The following is a 20,583-nucleotide window of genomic DNA, read 5'->3' on the forward strand; positions in this document are numbered from 1 at the left end:
AGAAAGCCCGTGAGGTTTGGGCACAGGAGCTTAATCCCTGCCTCTGGTTCCTTGATCCTTAGGTTGGTCCCCCTCATACCATGTCTGTAGCTGGGGTTATGAATTTCGCCCACAGTGAGAGAGATCTGTAACATAGGGTTACCATACTTAACAAATAAAAAAAGAGGACCCTCCACGGGGTCCTGGCCCCGCCCATTTCCCACCCCAGCTCCGCCCCAACTCCGCCCTAACTCCGCCCCCTCCTCCCTCCCACTCCCAGCCACGCGAAAAGGGCTGCCCGAGCGCTACCGGCTTCACGATTTGCCGGGCAGCCCCCAGACCCTGCGCCCCTGGCCGGCACTTCCCTAGCGCAGCTGGAGCCCGGGAGGGGAAGCGCCCAGCCAGGGGCGCAGGGTCTGGAGGCTGCCCGGCAAACCGTGAAGCCGGTAGCGCTTGGGCTTCGGGCAGCCCCCCTTGCCTCCGGACCCTGCGCCCCCAGCCGGGCACTTCCCCTCCTGGGCTCCGGCGGCGCAGGGTCCGGAGGCATGGGGGCTGCCCGAAGCCGGTAGCACTCGGGCAGCCCGGCTCTTAAACAGAGCCGAAGAGTCAGGGGAGGAGCAGAGCAGCCGCAGGAGGGGAAGTGCCCGGCCGGCATTTTCCCGGACATGTTCGGCTTTTTGGCAATTCCCCCCGGACGGGGGTTTGATTGCCGAAAAGCCGGACATGTCCGGGAAAAACCAGACGTATGGTAACCCTATGTAACAGGAATCTGCTTGATGCCATTATGTGCACACACTGCAGTAATGTAACTCTGTGGCTGAACTTTTAAATCATAAAATATTTAGTCAATAAAGAGAAACATCAGGTTTGCAAAGCTCATTAATAATGACCATAGGCTTAGCCTGGACCTGCAGCGGCTTGAGTGGGATTCACAGATGGTATTTGTATGCATACCTGATTTCTAAAGCAGCAGCTAAGAACAGCTTTTTAATGAGGGTAAAGTAACCTAGATTTTGCTGTCTTTGTATTCCTGATACGTACATGGTAATGTGCTCTAGTCAAATGGGCATTGTTCTCTTCTAGAGAGCACACTTAGGTTGTATTATAAATGATCTTAAAAATGATCAAAAACTCAAATCATTTGGTGTAAAACTTACAAACTGTATTTGTCCCAGAAATTGTTCTGCTTTCAGCACATACCCAGCGAACACACTTCTGGGACAAATTAGCTGCTACTGTTTGGGAATGAAATCAATGAAATCTTATTGAAGTCAAGTGCTGAATTTGGCTCTTCTGATTTTAAATATTCCTGGTGTTGAGGGGGTATTTTGCGGGGGGGGGGGGGATTATTTTGGAGACATTATTGCAATGTGATAGTATCGTAGCACAATTTGTGCAATAGATCGCAGAAATCCAGTGCCCCCCCCTGCATTTTGCTGCTTTCTTAGATGGTCCTGTATCCCAGAGACAGCAGCCTGAGCTGATTTAGATCCAGTTTCCTGCTCCTAGCAAAAGCCCACTTTGGAGTGCTGCTGTTGGAAACCATTGTAGGCAGCATTTTGCTGAGTTCTACTCTTCAGTTGCTGATTAGAGGGACTCGGGAAGAAATTGAAGAACAAATTGAGGAGAGGAGAGAGGAGGAAACTATCAAGGAATGTTACTGTTACAGATCAGTAGCTGAGGAGGAAATAACCTTTTGAGAAGTAAAACCTCTCTCACGCTACACCAGAGAAACGTACAATTAACGCCCTGCATTCTGAAGATATTGCAGATTGGGTAGCGGTGGCTGTGTTTGATTACCCTGTGGATAGATGCTGAATGCAGTGAACTGCTGTGAATGCAGGGGTGGGAGGGGGAAATGCTAATCTGTGAAGGGCCCTATTCTGTGTGGTGTTGAGTGCCAGAGCGGGGCAGGAACTCGGCACTTCACAGGATTGGGTCCATAATGTTCAGTCCCTTTAGAAAAGCTCATTTCTACAAGGTTTTGTGACTCATAAACACTTTGTTCTCATAACAATGGGAAACCGAGAACGTTGGCAGAAAGGGCTGCCTGTGAGCATCTTTAGAAATGAGAGCGTTGATGACATTAGTATAATAGAATTATGGTTACATGTATTCTTCTTATGCGCATAGTACTCAAGTGATGACAGAGTGATTCCTGGTAACTTCACTTAAGGAACTGCCCTATTCAGAATATGCCTCTGCAAATGCCTCCCTTTAAATTCGACATCTAACATCCTGTTTTTTTCTGGTCTTGGCTTGAAGCATTTGTGGGGGATTCGAGAAAGGAGAAAAACATCTTCTGTGGTGTTTTAAGAGCAGATTTAAAAGGAAGATCATTAAAAATGTAAAAGAATATGAAGAAGGAAATGAGATACACACAAGCTGCCTCCCTTTCTGCTTATGTCACAGCTGTGCTGACAGTCCTTCTGTTTGCTTCTTTAGATAAATTGGGGATAGATCCAGAGACGGTGCAACATTAGCCAGTTGGAAGGTAAAATAATTACATTCCCAGGGGCTGCAAAAGTTCTGTCATGCAATCTAGCCTTCTGGCAGGAGACATTAGGACAGGATTTCAGTCACTTTAGCATCTCATGATCAATAGCTCACTGCTATTGTCCTAAAAATCAAACAGAAGATAGTATTACACTGTTGTGCACATATGTTAGTGTGTTCTAATAGTATCCTGCTTACCGTATCAGAATCATTTTAAGAGGTGGGAATGCTTGTGTGTGCATCTACAACTCATAGATAAAATACCTGTGTACTGTTTCTTAGGTGCACATGTTTATTGGCTCTTGCCTGGTGTGTTTTTAATGTTGACATGGATGTGCTAATTTTTCCTTTGAATAAATGTCTGCAGGGAAGAACTTCAGGCACCAGACACTTTCCTTGGGGTGCAGTGTGACTTAATGGATAGAGTACTGAATTGGGATTCAGGAGACCTGGGTTCTATTCCTGGCTCTGCTGCTGACCTGCAGGGTGACCTCAGGCAAATCATTTTCTTCTTTGCCTCAGTTTCGCCATCTGTAAAATGGGTATAATGATACCACCTTTTTGTAAAGTGCTTTGAGATCCACTAATGAAAAGTGCTGTATAAGAGCTAAGTAGTATTATTCCCTTGGCAGTGGCTTGGGTCTGTATCAGAATGCCAGGGATCACCCATTCCTTGTCTCTCCTTGCCTCACCCCCTTATTACAACCACCAGGATAAGGGTTGTGCAGTGATGCGCCTTAAGCCTGTTGGTAGAGTTCTATGTCGCAGTGCAGAAACCTGGGGCTAGATTCCTTGCTGGCGTAAACAGGGATGCAGCTTTGAACCTGCAATGGAGTTGCTTACTCTAGTGATGAATTTGGCCCCTGGGCTCTACATTTAAAGTCCTAATGTCTCACTTTCTGCATCAGTCACGAGAGTGCAATACCACCACAATATTCCCACCCCTCTCTGGCCAGGGAGCAAGAACCCTGGACCAACCATTCAACTCTGGTTTGCTGCATGGCAGTCCAAAATTACTCCCATTAGACCGCTGGGTATGAATTTTCTTTAATTTCTGCAGGATAAATGTGTTCTGATTACAGAACTACTAATCAAAGTACAACTTGGAATACTGTGCTCTAGTCAAATTAAAATGAAAAAACAAGTTTGAGGTGGTAGGTTTTTTTTGTTTTTGTTTTTAATTAAAATTAAGGTGGGTAGTCTGTAGTGTGAAGAGGTTTAGTAGTTTTGGGTTGTTTTTATTAAAGCATTGCTGATTAGTCATTCATCTGTTTATTTAAGAGGGCAGAGGGTCATTTTTTAAAACCTTCCCTAAATCAGTAAGACACAAAATCCTATGGTTCATTGATATAGACCCCAGTTCAGCATAGTACTCAAGCCCATACCTGACTCCAAGCATGTGGGTAGTCCTATTTCACTTCATTGAGTGCTTAAAGTCAGGCATGTACTTCAGTGGGAATTGAGGGCACTGAGCACCTCACAGTGATTTGGCCTATAGCACCTTGAGTATACATAGCACTGAATACTAAGAAGCAATAACAGTAAGTGATAGCGTTTTTGTCCTGAAGGGCTTTGCTTGTGTGGACACAAATAGGGCTTTCAGATATTGATACTTGTCAGCAAAATTTCACCTTTCGTTTTAATCAAGTCTTAAGTGAGATTTAAAAATTTGTTCTTGATTTTTTTTTCTCCAAAAAAGAAGTGTTGGATAATGGTTGGAGAACCTGTGATTCATGTGCCTGTAGTGTTTGTTTTATTTACCCATTTATTCCTATATCTCCTATCGCAGTTATAGATAGGCGCTTTCCATACAATCTAGTTTTCTTTCTCAACTTACTTGTTGGCTCAACAAGTGATTTGGGGTCTCATGAGGAAATTGCCTTCTGTGAACAATAAACCAGAAAGATAGGGGGGAAATTCATGAAGAAAAGATGAAAGGGAAATATTCAAGTCCCACGTGGGTTTTGATCAATGTTCATAGACTCTAAACATCTAGTCTGTCTTCCCGCTAACGTAAGGCTGTGTGCTGTTATAAATTTTACTAATTGATTTATTCATTCTAGTTTTTAAAATATTCTAAGAATTTGGGTTTATGCCTAGGGCCTGCCAAATTCATAATCCACTTTGGTCAATTTCATGGTTATAAGATTTTAAAAATCATAAATTTCATTATGTCAGCTATATAAATCTGAAATGTCATGGTGTTGTAATTGTAGGGGTCCTGACCCCAAAAGGAGGGGTTTTTTTTGGGGGGGGGGGAGGAGTGTCACAAGGTTATTTTAGGGAGGTTGCAGTATTGCTACCCTTACTGGGGAAGTGCTGCCTTCAGAGCTGGACAGCTGGAGAGCAGCGGCTGCTGGCCAGGAGAGCAGCGGCTGCTGGCCGGGAGCCCAGCTCTGAAGGCAGAGCCACCACCAGCAGCAGCGCAGAAGTAAGGATGGCATGATCTGGTATTGCCACCCTTCCTTCTGCACTGCTGCCTGCAGAGCTGGGTCCTCAGTCAGCAGCCACCACTCTCTGACCACCCAGCTCTGAAGGCAGCATCACAGAAGTAAGGGTGGTAATACCATACCATGCCGTCCTTACTTCGGCGCTGCAGTTGGTGGTGGCTCTGCCTTCAGAGCTGGGTGTCCAGCCAACAACCGCTACTCTCTAGCCATCCAGCTCTGAAGGCAGTACAGAAGTAAGGCTGGCAATACTACAACACCCCTAGAATAACCTTGTGACCCCCTTGCAACTCCCTTTTGGGTCAGGACCCCCAATCTGCGAAACACTAGTCCCCCCCCCATCCCCTGTGAAATCTTTATAGTATAGGGTAAAAGCACACAAAAGACCAGATTTCATGGTCATTGACATGTTTTTCATGGCCGTGAATTTGGTAGGGTCCTACTTATGCTGATTTCTTGGGAAGACAATTCCACAGTCACTTAGAGCTTCATGTCAAGAAGTGTTTCAAAGCTGCTGTTTTTTTGTTTAGGTACCGGAAGTGGTTCCCTTTCTCATGCTATCATCAGGACAGTGGCTCCAACAGGGCATCTGTACACAGTGGAGTTCCACCAACAGAGGGCAGAGAAAGCGAAGGAGGAGTTCCAGGAGCATCAAGTAGAACACCTGGTTACAGTGAAGAATCAGGATGTCTGTAAAAACGGGTTTGGGGTCTCAAATGTTGCAGATGCAGTGTTCCTAGACATTCCGTCACCGTGGGAAGCTATAGGACATGCACAATCAGCGTTAAAAATTGAAGGTATCTTCTCTTCTGTACATCGATCTGTATTTGCGTGGGTGCATGGCTTCTGTCTTTGAGCCTACATGTTAGGGGTATCCCCATTCTGTTGTGTGATCTCCATTCTGGTGTCAAGTCTGGTGTCTTTCTCAGACTACAAAAAAGTCTTCACATTTACAGAGAAAGACTTAGCAGAAGAAAAACAACTTTCTCCCACAGGTTTCTGTGACAGCTGCTGCAGTTGTCATGTGTCACATATAAAAAGCTTTTGAACCTCTGTCAAACATATTCTAACAGCTCCAAGAGTGTGTGGGAAGAACTAGTAACATAACTGACGAAAGCAAATCTCTGACATTTCACTGGAAAGATGTGTGTGTGTGTGTGTGTGTGTGTGTGTGTGTGTGTGTGTGTAATAGATCTTAAACAACACTTCCTGTTAATCATTGCAGGTTTTGGGTAGGAGAGATTCGATAAACACCACATATAATCCCTGAAGAGAAGTGGTTTTCCTTAAGCACGCTCACTTTCTTTCTTTCTTTATCCTACCCCTTTAAAGTTGGTGGGGAATTTTGTCATTAACTTCAATGAGAGTGGGATCCTAAGCCTTTTCTTCATGGGAAAGTTTTACCTGTTACACTGGTACAGTTATACTGATATAAGCCCCTGCACGAACACTCTTATTCTGGTATAAGCAACATAACTTAAACCGAATAAAGCCACTGTTATACTGGAATAAGTGTGTTATACTAGTCTTTGTTGGTTTACAGCAGCAGTTCTCAACCCGTGAGCTGCTTGTGGCCCAATCCGCACACAGCTGCGGCCCATGTGAGATCCTCAGGGCTATACAGGTAGTGTGTATATATATATTGTGTGGTTGTGGCCCACATAACAGATAGAGAGCTGCAGTTGTCATGTGCCACATATAAAAAGCTTTTGAACCTCTGTCAAACATATTCTAACAGCTCCAAGAGTGTGTGGGAAGAACTAGTAACATAACTGACGAAAGCAAATCTCTGACATTTCACTGGAAAGATGTGTGTATGTGTGTGTGTAATAGATCTTAAACAACACTTCCGGCCCACAATGGTAAATACATCTCTACCTCGATATAACGTGATCCAATATAACACGAATTCGGATATAACACGGTAAAGCAGTGCTCCGGGGGGGGCGGGCTGCGCACTCCGGTGGATCAAAGCAAGTTCGATATAACGCGGTTTCACCTATAACGCGGTAAGATTTTTTGGGCTCCCGAGGACAGCGTTATATCGGGGTAGAGGTATAGGTTGAGAACCACTGGTTTACAGTCACACCTTAACTTATAACAAAACAAAATGTTCCTGTGTAGACAACACCTTGGATGAGTTGTGATGTCCTTACCAGATGCTCTAGTTTAGCCATAAAGAGAGTTCTCTTAATCAAGAGTCTGTTCCTGCACGATGCAGAGCACCCCTTGCTAGGGCCCTGATTCAGCAAGGGACTTAGTTGATCACACGCTGAAGTCCATTTCTGTTCATTAAGGCACGGAAGATTGTGCCTAATTTTAACTACATTCTTAGGTCACATTCAAGACGAGGGACTTTAGCATATACTTAAAGTTCAGCACGTGTTAGGCCCTGATTCAGCCAGGTTCTTATGTGTGGAGTTCCCTCAGCTGCCACTGAAAAATTTCTAACGGTTTGCCAGAAGCAACATATACTTTAAAATGACAAACAAAAATCCCATAATAAATGGTCTGTGCTTGCAAGGGTTACAGCTGCATTCATAGCTGCTTCCAGTGTCTGCTGAGAGAGAAACTAATTCATACGGCGCTGTGTAATGCCCTTCCCATGCTCAAATTATCTAATCCAGTGAGCATAATTCTCAGCTGACTCCTCGGTTCAGATGAAGGAGCTGAATTGCACAGTACAACTTGAATTATTTAGCCAGTATATGTTGAGACTGCTAAGTAGCCATGCTTGAATCTTTCTAGGCTTCGAATCCTTGGAACATTCCAGTGTTTGAGATCCTGGAAAGCTGATTTATTTATGTAGCTCTGGAGCTATACCTTACTGTGTACTGTAATGTAGCGTCCACTTACCCAGTGCAAAGTAGAACAAATGTCACGTGGTTGCTTATAGGTCACCTTGTATTACATAGCAGTAGAAAGGCAAAATTGTTTATCGCCTTTTGTAGTTAGGATCATTGTAAACAAACCACAGTACCTGAGAACTGACAGTGCTCTAAAGGTATGTCTGTACGGCACACTAAGCCTGGATCAGTGGCATCTGGGCTTGTGGACTCGGTGATTCTAAGCCCGCACTTGAGTGTCCAAACTGCATTGTAAACTTGGGTTTACAGTTGTTGGACCTGGGTTTCTCAGCCATGCTAATGTGTGCATACTGCACTACGCAGACCTTCTGACTTGGGTCTGTCGCTTGTGCTACGTCCACTCTGGCAGGGCTTGGACTTGAGGCACAGCAGTACTTAGGCTCAGACACCGCTTCCCTTCCCCCACCAACAAGGTTCTAGGAGCCAGGTCCTGAGTGCTTGCTGACCTGAGTCAGACTGATTCGTGTGTGGACAGAATGGGGGCTTGGACTCAAACCTGAGTCAGAGCCCAGGCTTAGTGCAGTGTAGACATACCCTAACTCATCATTTGGGTTTTGTGCTAGCTTGTTGTGCTGAAGACTGATTTACAACATGAAGTAGCTTTTCCATTATCAGTGATGAAAATCTATTCTTTTTGTGGGTATAGTATAACTGGAAACAATGCTGATTGTTTATATATTTTGGAAAACTAAAAAGTGCTAGCAAGGTGACTGAAAACCCCCAACAGAATATTTGAATGTGCCTTTTGTTTGGCTGATTTCACATAATCAAAAGCTCTTCTGCAGAGTACACTTAGAGTCTTTACTCACCGAAACTCTTAGTGATGAGTTGAGTGGTAATTATCATTAGAGAAAATGCGTTCCCACACATCCCTCCCTATGTGCGGTCACATATAAGCTGTTCATACAAGAGATTTTATTCTAAGTAAGATGGCCACAATGCATAATACAAAAATTACTACATTGCTGTTGGATAGTAGTCATTTTATTTCTTAAAGTCTTAAGGATATATGCTTAAAATTAAGACTGGAATAAGCAGGTGCAAAGTACACCATTCTCTTGTCTCTTCCTTAAAAAATGAAACACAACAAAAACAGTATTTGTAATAAAAATATCACCTAGGAGGATATTAAGAGCTAACTTTTAGAGTACATGGTCAACAAAGCCTTAAGAGAAGTATTTATTTTTCCTCCTCTACTCAGTCCCAAGCTCTAAATAGCTGTAATTCATTATTTTCATAGGCTGATGGTTAATAGCCTTGTTTAAAGGATACATTTATCACTCATGTCCCTGCCTCAGATTGTCCTGGCCTCCCATTTAAAGCACTGCTATATTGTAGAGAGCTTGGAGAATAAAATGGCTGGTGGGTTTGTGGCTCGAAGGCCCTTATTTGTTGTTAATTATATGATCTGTGCCCATTCAGACTCCTCTGAACCTTAGCTGCATCCTTCTCTGCTGATTTCACTTTTCATACTTTCAGCAAAAAACATTGCCTTCTAATATCTCAGTGACTCGGCAGAGCGTCACGGCCTGTCTTGCTTCCATGCCCAGACCTATGCTCTTTCCTCGGCAGCATCTGCCGATTGATGTTTTTTCACAGTAATGGCTGCTGTTCACAGTGTCTGACCTTGATTTTTGGCTAAGATCTTATTAATCCCTTCAGGCTGAATCAAAACAACAAAGCTAGAAATCTGTCACTATAGCTCCATAATTTAAAAAAAATAACCTGTGTGTATAGTTCCTAGATATTCTGGAACTCGTTACTTACAGAAATCTCACAGCTGAATAGTGTTGAACCAAAGCTTTCTAATATTAATTTCCCAACCTCCTTTCCCTCCATCATAAATGTTATCCAATGCTTTCAAGGCTGCAGAAGACTAGGCAGAAGCTTGCGTCTATAATTGTGTTCATGCAGGCTTTTAAATTTTCTTGTAACGATGCAGGCAAAGTGCAGCTGTATGTTCAGTGGGTTTTACTCAAGACCCTTGTCTTATAAACCAATTTTTGGTGCTGCTTAGATCAACAGTCTGAGTACTGAACTTATAGAAACAATCCCTTTTTCTGTGTGTGTGCAGCGTTAACCCTTTTATCCAGACTTCCCGCTTCAACTTAAGTGTCGTACACCCATTAATTAAAAGAGAGAAACTTGCAGTTACTCTTAAGATATCGACTGAGGCAGATGACACAGTGTTGGCAGGTTAGCCTATTGTGGTGCTTGGCCAGGGCAGATAATTGGTCCACTGAGGTTATGCCTTATCAGTGAAAGGTTCCTCTAAAAGTCTTCCTCTGAGGGCTTGTGTCTGTTCATCTACCTACAGTACAGTACAACTCCGATGCTCTGCACTTCATCAGAGTATTCTTTCTTTTTCTTCCCAAGAACTTTGTTTTCTTTGTTCAAAATAGGTTTAAAACAGGCCTTTTGCTCCTATTTTTCCCCAGCACAACAATATAGAATGCTGTGTTGTAATCATTATCTGTTAGGTCTCATTATTCTCTCAGAAAGTGTCTATAAAAATATTACATAATCCCCCCCCCAACAGCCCTGTGAGGAGAGTAAGGAATTATTTGCACTGGGCTAACCTCAGCTTTCAATTTTAAAAAACCTTCAGTGTACATTGTTTCCAGCATGCAAAAGGTTTCACTGACTTTCTTTCTTGAGCCTCCTAGGTTATTTATGGTCCCCTGCCTATAGCCACCCAGGGCTGGCCTAGAGAGAAGTGAAAACCATGCCACAGGTTTTTCCCAATTTGGGGGTTGGTGGGGAAGACTCCTGACCAGACTCTGGTGGGGAGAAGAAGTCAGTGACATAAGGACTGATGCTAATAATAGTAGGGTTTGCTGCAAGCTACCTCCCCGCTGATCACCTGCAATTGAGCTGATCCTCTACTGAGCAGTCGTGAACTTGAGTCACAGAGGACTTGTCTACACTGGTTAACCTCAAGTTAATCACTTGCCAATTAACTAGAGGTCGCTAACACATTTTTACAGGCTAGTACAGACACTCTTGGCATTATAAATACTGAAGACCTTGTCGTTGTGGTATCTGAGCACCTTGCAGTCTTTAATGGGTTTGTAATCATAGCACCCCTGTGAAGTAGGGAAATGCTGTTATCCCCATTCTACAGATGGGGAACTGAGGCACAGAGCGACTAAAAGACTTGCCCATGGTCACACAGGGAGTCTGCGGCAAGGCAGGGAATTAAATCTAGCAGACAGGTACCCTAAGTGGAAGACTGTCCTCCCCCAGGACACACAGTACTCAAACTTTTGGTGACGCTCTTGTTGCCATGTAAGTTTGTTCTAGGATCAACTACAAACATTTGCCCCCTGGAATAAACCTTTGTAGAGTGTCAGAGCTAGCCTTTGTAAATGTGTTAGCTGTCTTGGATTAAATAGCAATCTGTTAATTTGAGGTTAAAAAAAAATACTATAAACAAAGCCACAGAGGAGAGGCTGTAGCGTGAGAGGCCATGTAGTCTAATTGGTCAAGCATAGGATGGAGAACAAGAGTCTCCTTCATTCTACTCCTAGCTGTGACACAGCCTCCCTCTTTGGCCCTTGTCAAGTCCTATAGCCTTCTGGCCTTAGTTACCCCATTTGTAAAACAGGTATTCTACACACTTCACAGGGATGTTGTGACACTTAGTTATTGTAAAGCCCTATATAAGTGCTCAGATTCAGCAGACTCCACATACAGCCCCCAAGTAGGTAGGAGCCTCACAGCAGCGCCAATCCCACAACTGTGGACATTTCTTAAGACACAAGTAACTATGTATGAACCAAAGGCCGAAGCAGTTGAGCTATGCTGCTCCTACAGTAAGAAACAGGGATGGAACAAACCTGAAATACCCCCCACACAACTCCTCAGGCCAGCCTTGCACACAGTGGTGCAATCACAGCTGACTCTTATCCAATGCCTTTTGGGAATGCACCCACCACCCAAAAAATATTGTACATAAAATTCTTGTTAACAGTCTGGCAAATGATTCAGTGAATATTTTCTGAATCGAGAGATCTTTCATTTTCTCTGACAACCGGATCCTCTAATTTCATTGCATCACCCACATGTACACTTGCTTAAAGGACATTCTGTCCCCCATTGGAAATGCAATATTTTTAGTGCCCTACTAGCACGGAGTAAATGCCATCGTGATGCTTTTCTGTGACACTGCTGCCTCGCCCCCACAAACTATTAGTGCCTATTTTTTTCTGGGATCCTTGTAATTTAACGCTCTTATTGTGACACTACACTGAAATCCCAAAACACTGTGAATTATGTTCTTTTTTCCTAAGAAAAATAAAATTACGTATTGTATCTCCTACATCACAGAATCACTTTCAACGTTCAGAATAATTGGCCCCTTCATGTGGAACTTAATGGTGCTTTGCTAACTCCAGATTCTCTGCTCGTAGTCTTTCAGAACACACCAGTGACAAATTAACCTAGCAGAGCACCTATATCTAGAAGAGAGAACTTGCAAAAGACAAGAGTGCATAATTTGTGTTTATATTATGTATCCTTTTGAATATTAAGTGTGCGTTAGAATTCTTGTGAAAGGGGGGGCATTGCCAGTTTTTCTTTTTTAACTGGGGTCATATCTAGAAGTACCAGCTCAGTTTTTAGCTAAGCAAAATTCCTCTTGACGGCAAGGATATGTTCATCATTGCTCAGGCAAATAACCAAGAGCCAAATTCTGCTAAATTTGGAATTACTCTTCAAGTCAGCAGAGTTATTCTCAGGTTTCACTTAAGTGACCCAGAATAGACATTGGTCTTTACTAAGCTGTGTCCCTTCATTATTAATTAGATGTCTGTCCAGTGCTTTGAACATACAAAGCACTATGCAGGTGCCAAATATTATCTCTTACCCCCACCCCCTTTTTGTATCTCTCTCTCTCTCTCTAATCTTTCCAACCTGAGCTGTGCTTTGACTTCTGTAAACTCTCAATCCCCTACTTATTTATAGTGGCTGCCAGACACTCTATGGGCTCATCCCCAGCCTATAGCTTGGTGAGATTTAACCTCTGCGTTAAACATTTCCAACAAATTCACTGCCTGTAACAGGAAGGGGGGGGAGACGCTTTCATACAGACTCATTATTCTCTTCCCCTCAACTGTAGTACTTGTCAGATGCATTATACATGAATAAACATACATTTTTAGACAGTGCCTCAGATCAAAAAGCTCACACAGCTTCCCAATGTGAGCAGGATTAATCTCAGATAATTACTCTATCAATTTATGATGACACATAGATCTCATTAAGCAAATGTAGTAGCAGTAGATTTTTCTCAGAGGAAAGCACTCAAATGAGCCAAACTCAGTTAAGAAGTTTCAGCTTTTGAGCTGTTTTTACTACTGTTGGGTCCAGTCCATCCCTGGTTGTCTAGAAACAGAGCAGTGCACATGCAAGCGAATGGGGAGCACGTGTCTTTACTCCATTCATGAAGGACTCCTCAACGTGGTCGAACAAAGCAATTCAAAGTCCAGTCTCTTAAACTCTAAATGCCTCTTGCTGCCTAAAGGACAACAGGGCTCATAAGAACTGTGAATGCTGGAAACTAGATTTACATCTGTGTGACGACTGTAATGTACCCAAGTTTCAGAGTAACAGCCGTGTTAGTCTGTATCCGCAAAAAGAAGAACAGGAGTACTTGTGGCACCTTAGAGACTAACAAATTTATTAGAGCATAAGCTTTCGTGGACTACAGCCCACTTCTTCGGATGCATATAGAATGGAACATATAATGAGGAGATATATATACACACATACAGAGAGCATAAACAGGTGGGAGTTGTCTTACCAACTCTGAGAGGCCAATTAATTAAGAGAAAAAAAAAACTTTTGAAGTGATAATCAAGCTAGCCGAGTACAGACAGTGTGATAAGAAGTGTGAGAGTACTTACAAGGGGAGATAGAGTCAACGTTTGTAATGGCTCAGCCATTCCCAGTCCTTATTCAAACCGGAGTTGATTGTGTCTAGTTTGCATATCAATTCTAGCTCTGCAGTCTCTCTTTGGAGTCTGTTTTTGAAGTTTTTCTGTTGTAATATAGCCACCCGCAGGTCTGTCACTGAATGACCAGACAGGTTAAAGTGTTCTCCCACTGGTTTTTGAGTATTTTGATTCCTGATGTCAGATTTGTGTCCATTAATTCTTTTGCGTAGAGACTGTCCGGTTTGGCCAATGTACATGGCAGAGGGGCATTGCTGGCACATGATGGCATATATCACATTGGTAGATGTGCAGGTGAACGAGCCCCTGATGGTATGGCTGATGTGATTAGGTCCTATGATGATGTCACTTGAATAGATATGTGGACAGAGTTGGCATCGGGGTTTGTTACAAGGATAGGTTCCTGGGTTAGTGGTTTTGTTCAGTGATGTGTGGTTGCTGGTGAGTATTTGCTTTAGGTTGGGGGGTTGTCTGTAAGCGAGGACAGGTCTGTCTCCCAAGATCTGTGAGAGTAAAGGATCATCTTTCAGGATAGGTTGTAGATCTCTGATGATGCGCTGAAGAGGTTTTAGTTGGGGGCTGAAGGTGACAGCTAGTGGTGTTCTGTTATTTTCTTTGTTGGGCCTGTCTTGTAGGAGGTGACTTCTGGGTACTCGTCTGGCTCTGTCAATCTGTTTTTTCACTTCAGCAGGTGGGTATTGTAGTTTTAAGAATGCTTAAACAGATTGACAGAGCCAGACGAGTACCCAGAAGTCACCTCCTACAAGACAGGCCCAACAAAGAAAATAACAGAACACCACTAGCTGTCACCTTCAGCCCCCAACTAAAACCTCTCCAGCGCATCATCAGAGATCTACAACCTATCCTGAAAGATGATCCTTTACTCTCACAGATCTTGGGAGACAGACCTGTCCTCGCTTACAGACAACCCCCCAACCTAAAGCAAATACTCACCAGCAACCACACATCACTGAACAAAACCACTAACCCAGGAACCTATCCTTGTAACAAACCCCGATGCCAACTCTGTCCACATATCTATTCAAGTGACATCATCATAGGACCTAATCACATCAGCCATACCATCAGGGGCTCGTTCACCTGCACATCTACCAATGTGATATATGCCATCATGTGCCAGCAATGCCCCTCTGCCATGTACATTGGCCAAACCGGACAGTCTCTACGCAAAAGAATTAATGGACACAAATCTGACATCAGGAATCAAAATACTCAAAAACCAGTGGGAGAACACTTTAACCTGTCTGGTCATTCAGTGACAGACCTGCGGGTGGCTATATTACAACAGAAAAACTTCAAAAACAGACTCCAAAGAGAGACTGCAGAGCTAGAATTGATATGCAAACTAAACACAATCAACTCCGGTTTGAATAAGGACTGGGAATGGCTGAGCCATTACAAACGTTGACTCTATCTCCCCTTGTAAGTACTCTCACACTTCTTATCACACTGTCTGTACTCGGCTAGCTTGATTATCACTTCAAAAGTTTTTTTTTTCTCTTAATTAATTGGCCTCTCAGAGTTGGTAAGACAACTCCCACCTGTTTATGCTCTCTGTATGTGTGTATATATATCTCCTCATTATATGTTCCATTCTATATGCATCCGAAGAAGTGGGCTGTAGTCCACGAAAGCTTATGCTCTAATAAATTTGTTAGTCTCTAAGGTGCCACAAGTACTCCTGTTCTTCTTTTTGTGTAATGTACCCAGTGTTGCATAGCTGATAATCCAAAGGGTATGACGCACAATGCAACCCACTGTCGGGGAAGTTCAAAACTATCCATCCCCAGCACTTCCATAGCTTGATGTAGCGGGGGAAGCCTGTCGACCTCTGTCCTAACAGTAAGCCTCACATCCTTTCTTAGGCTGAGCCAGTTTTCAGATGAGCAGTTATGTGTCTCAAGCAACAGTGTTTTCCCTACTCCAGAAATTCCACGTCAATCAGAGCTTCTCAGTCTTTCATATTGTTTCCCCGCACTCCTCAAATCTCTTATTTGCTTGCAGAATAGTAGCCTGAATCCCTTCCAGCTGAACTCCTCCTAAGCAAGTCCAATGTCATAAAAACCAAATCTGTCCTGCTGGCTGGTCTGTACAGGAAAAAGTATGTGGGACCCTTCTCCCAACTAGTGGAAGCCTTAAAGCAAGATGCTTAGTGGTTACTGCACTTAGGCTTATTTTTAGGTGTGTTACGGGGTGCACCTTGTATTTAATAACAAGAGGAAACACTTAATCCAAAATAAGTAGAAAAACTGAATACAACATACAGGTTCTTATACCGCCTTCATGACTGTAATATCTGAGTGCCTTCCCATAGTGCATTAAGCAATGTGACCCTTGTTCTGCACTTCCTTCTGCATGTTATCTTAGTTATTTCAAACAAACTCTTCCTTTACCACCAGGTGGTTTGAACACCCGATTTGTGTAATCCCCTTGCTCTCTGAACAGTCTAGTGTGTGGGCGGTCAGTGTTTGTTTTGCTAATCATCGCCAAATTTGGTATAGACATTCTGTGGTCAGCTAACCACCCCATGAAACAAAAATGCATGTTGTGGTTTCAAGGCTTGATGAGAACTGCCGATGGTCAGTATTGCAACAGCTGCGTGCAGGCTTCATGCTTTTGGCAAGTAATGCAGATTTGTATATCTAAAGCCATCTTCGGAGTCCAAACAAGTCAGCAGAATCTACTTACTACAAATGTAAAGCATTTTTGCTTTGTTGTTTAAACCACCAAAAAAGACAAGACTGAATGAAGCACTACCCTGTTTCCCCGAAAATAAGACATCCTCCGAAAATAAGGCCTACTTACAGTTTTGCCTCTCGTTGTAATATAAGGCATCCCCCCGATAATAAGACCTCCCCGATAATAAGGCATTTTTCATTTCTGAAAAATAAGACATCCCCTGAAAATAAGACCTAGCGCATCTTTGGGAGCAAAAATTAATATAAGACACTGTCTTATTTTCGGGGAAACAGGGTAGTAGAACACTGATTTCTCTGCAACTTCTTTCTCTGAGGACAAAGAGTTTATTGTGAAATGACATTTAACAAAGTTAGACACTTGTTTGGTTTCCTACACAATGAGAATGTAATGTCTTTCTTTACAACATGCATATATCATACTGGCTTTCTAATTATATAACAGAAATTCCCCTCCCAGCTTCTCCTCTATGCTGTAATGTCTACAAAGACTGTAGTAGAAATATGTACTAGTTGCCCCCCCCCCCCCCCCTCAAAAAAAATCCTGTCAGCTTCAGAGTACTTTTGGTAGCCATGCAGGTTAATCCATATAACATTTTGTTTAATTGGTACTAGCTGTATGGATGTGCAACTAAATTGCAATCATCAAGCTTGGTGGAATACACAGTATCCCAAAGTCACTTTTGCAGGTGATTATTTGATTTGTTTTTTTAATTGTGACTTCGGGGAATTGCTTGACACAAGGCTGCTTTGTTTTGAAGATGTGTGATAAGTACCATTGGCACGGAAGACTCTATTAGAAGACTAAAATAAAATCCAATCTGAAACCTATTTACTGCAGAATGGATTAATGGTCACGGAAAGAATGCTCCCCCAGTCACCATCCAGCACATCATTGCTGCACTGTAACTGGGGCATTACAGCAGCACTTGCATTCAAACCTGACACTGTCCTTTTTTAGATCTGTAGCTTTAAAAACCAAAAAAAATTTGACATAAACCAGTCCTCGTGTGGGACCAGTTTAGCCTCTATTTTTAGCAGGATGCTTTGCTGTCAAATACATGGGTTCTTTAACTGCTTACATAACTGTGCTTAGGAGGTTTGCCTGGATTAGTAGACCTGGAGCATGAGAGAGAGATGGGAAGGGATGCAAAGCAGATCGATATACATTTTCATCTGAAAATATTATAGCTTCAGTTTTTGTGTTCTTCCATCATTCCCCTCCCCCGATATAAGTTTTCAGTAAGGGCAGTTGCATCATGGGACATTACATCATGAGTGAGACCACATGACCTGGATTTATGGTAGACAGTGTCTCTATAATTCCTTGATCTGATTTGGCTGTGGCTTTTTAGAGTAAATCTGAATCGTTTTATTCCCAGCTCTAAAGGTGACATTGGGGCTAATGAAAGGGGAAGAGGGGGGGGGGGTAAAAATACTCAGTAATTAAAAGCAAAAGGCTGGGGGGTGCTTCAATGGGAAGGAAAGTAACTATATAATTTAAAGTCTTGTCTTGTGGTGCAAAGGTTTTGATGCATATGCCATGAAGCTGCCTGATCTAACAATCAGTAAACCCACACAGGGTTGCCTTTTACAATGTGTTTTTAATTTAATACTCGGAAGACATGAGAAGAGCTTGCTTGACTAGAAGGGTGAAGCTTTAATAACACTCCATCTATGGACTAGAGATTACTTTATTCTGTCTACACATACCATCTCTGACTCAAATAAACACAGCCAGTTTAGTTAGTGTGTGTGTGTGCTTTTATTATAAAGGCAATGCTGTAATGTGGAGCAGAGTTAGAAACTAACTTTCATCTTAGTGCATGAGTCAACTTCAGTTTATTGCATCAGTCCAGGGGTCATATGTGTTGATTCCAAAAAAATTCAGCAGTCTAATGCGATCAACTCTGCAGCCGAACCATGAACTAAAATCATGGACAAGTGTGTATTCCAAAAATGGATTAATCTGTCATCATATTTGTACTTATAAAGTGGGCTGAAACAGCTTGTAAAATCGTCACCATTTTTATGTTGACTCTATAAACGGCATAGTTATCTCCTTGGAGATCTTTATTTCTTAGGCATATTAGGTCTTTTAATTATGTACATGCACTGTACGAAGAGTTATGCTTTGCATAACTGAGAGAATTTGGCGAAGATTAATTAAGTTGTTTTCCTCTCTCCCCCACTGCCTGTCTTATTTTGTAGGTGGACGCATCTGCTCCTTCTCCCCTTGCATTGAACAAGTTCAAAGAACCTGCCTGGCTATGGAAGAACATGGTTTTACTGAGATTAACACTTTGGAAATTCTGCTTCGAGTATACAATGTTAGGACAATTAGCTTGCAAATCCCTGACCTTGGAAAAGCAGCTGAGGATAATTCTAGCACTGGGTTTGACAGCAGCAACCAATCAAATCAAGGTAGCTTATATGGTATTCTGCAGCAGGGAACTGCCCAGTTTAAAAGTGGTGTGCCACTCAAGGAAATGGTGGGTCATACTGGATATCTGACCTTTGCTACTAAAAGTCTATTTTAGCATACTTTGGGTTTGTTTGTTCTTTAAGGTCATCCAAACTTTTACTCGTCAGGGAATTCCATATATGGTCAGATCCATTTGGAATATGCTTTGTTTAAATAACACATGAGCACTAACCAGCCCAGCATAGACAGAAAGTTGAAGATCTGGAACAGCACTCTGTTTCTGCCAGACAGGAAAGATAAATTAATAGCTAATGGCAATTCATTGGAATTTGCAAAATAAAGCCACTTGCTGATAGGTTTTGTTTAAAATCAGCTGTTTTCTTTTTACTTTTTGGAATCCTTTCTTGATTTCCCAACCCCAATCAGACTCTGTTTGGGGGGTTTTGTTTGGCTGGTTGGTTTTTGCTTAAGTTATTCAGTATTTATGTCATTTTTGGATCTTTGGAAAGATCCTCATTGACTCATTTTAGATGCTGAAGTTGTGAGCTCATACAGCAGTCACATTGAGTGGTCACAGAATGGGTGTTTCCCTGGAACAATATTTGGCTGCACAGTATTTGGCTGCAGTGTGTTCAAGAACATGGTCTCTTTCTCCCATCCCAAACTGGCATCTAGTAATCAGATAGATTATACTGAAGTCTCACAAGCATGGTAGCTGTTGGATCTGGTCCATAAGAATATATTGGGAACATCATTAGAGGCTTCAGCCATGATGGCTCACTCAGGCCAATATCTTATGATAGATCAGCTGTTTTCACTTTTCGTAAGTCAATTGTGAGAATTTACCACAAAGTGTTTTAATGTTACCTAAACACCGCTTTGTAAGCAATGTATCTGAGTTCTATTTTTTTTTTTTTTTTTTTAATAAGTGCTACATTACTTGACTTGCTGCAACTGAATGATGGAAAAATCACTATTGGCAGGATTTCTCTCTTAATAAATTGTAACAGTGATGTAAACTTAATAAAAACATAAATCTTCTTTAGCAGTAATTTACTAGACCACTTATTATTTGGTCTCTTATATAAAGCTGGTTGGCATGGTTGATCTATTTTGAACACCAGATTAAATTTTGTATTTACGGATTAAAATTATTGTACATATTTCTGAGGCTCTACATGCCTCTTTCCTTTTTTTTTTTTTTAATAAAGTCTCTATTATGTTCTTCCCAATCACTGGTAATATCTCTCTGCTCATTGCTTCCCTGTATGTTGTATTTTGTGCAAAACAAAATATATTGATCCATGCTGGGCATGTTCTTTTTATATTGCAAACTGATGTATGAAAATTTGAACCCGGTTTCTTGACAAAAATAAACAAAGCTAAGCTTTTAACTAGTCACAGCAGAACACTAATCTGTAATGGTTTAAAGAAAGCTCAACCAACCAGGACAGCACAGATAAACTGTTGAGCAGATTAAAGGCAGAAAGCAATTCTGTTGAATTCAATCTGTTATATAAGAAGTTCTACAGATGTAGCTTTCCTCCTGAAATGATATGATTCTATTCCCTATGAATGTTAATGGCCTTGGAGGAAGCAGTAAGTGAGTTGCTATACCATTTGTTTAGTTATGTAGTGATAGAGTGAGAGTGTGTGTGTGTGTGTGTGTGTGTGTGTGTGTGAGAGAGAGAGAGAGAG

At 42.2% G+C, this 20,583-nt stretch overlaps 1 protein-coding gene across 4 annotated transcripts in view; it reads left to right on the plus strand.

Moving 5' to 3' along the window:
- The window catches only part of TRMT61A (tRNA methyltransferase 61A), a 44,490-nt gene extending 24,373 nt beyond the window's left edge, over positions 1-20,117 (plus strand). For all 4 annotated transcript variants that reach the window (XM_054025474.1, XM_054025476.1, XM_054025475.1 and 1 more), the window contains exons 3-4: positions 5,453-5,719; positions 18,672-20,117. In XM_054025474.1, the coding sequence (XP_053881449.1) occupies positions 5,453-5,719; positions 18,672-19,000 (596 nt within the window). In that variant the 3' untranslated portion in view covers positions 19,001-20,117. The remainder of the gene's footprint in view (positions 1-5,452; positions 5,720-18,671) is intronic.
- The last annotated feature ends 466 nt before the right edge of the window (positions 20,118-20,583 follow it).

This window comes from Malaclemys terrapin, chromosome 4 (genome assembly GCF_027887155.1).
Source record: "Malaclemys terrapin pileata isolate rMalTer1 chromosome 4, rMalTer1.hap1, whole genome shotgun sequence".
Taxonomy (NCBI): domain Eukaryota; kingdom Metazoa; phylum Chordata; order Testudines; family Emydidae; genus Malaclemys; species Malaclemys terrapin.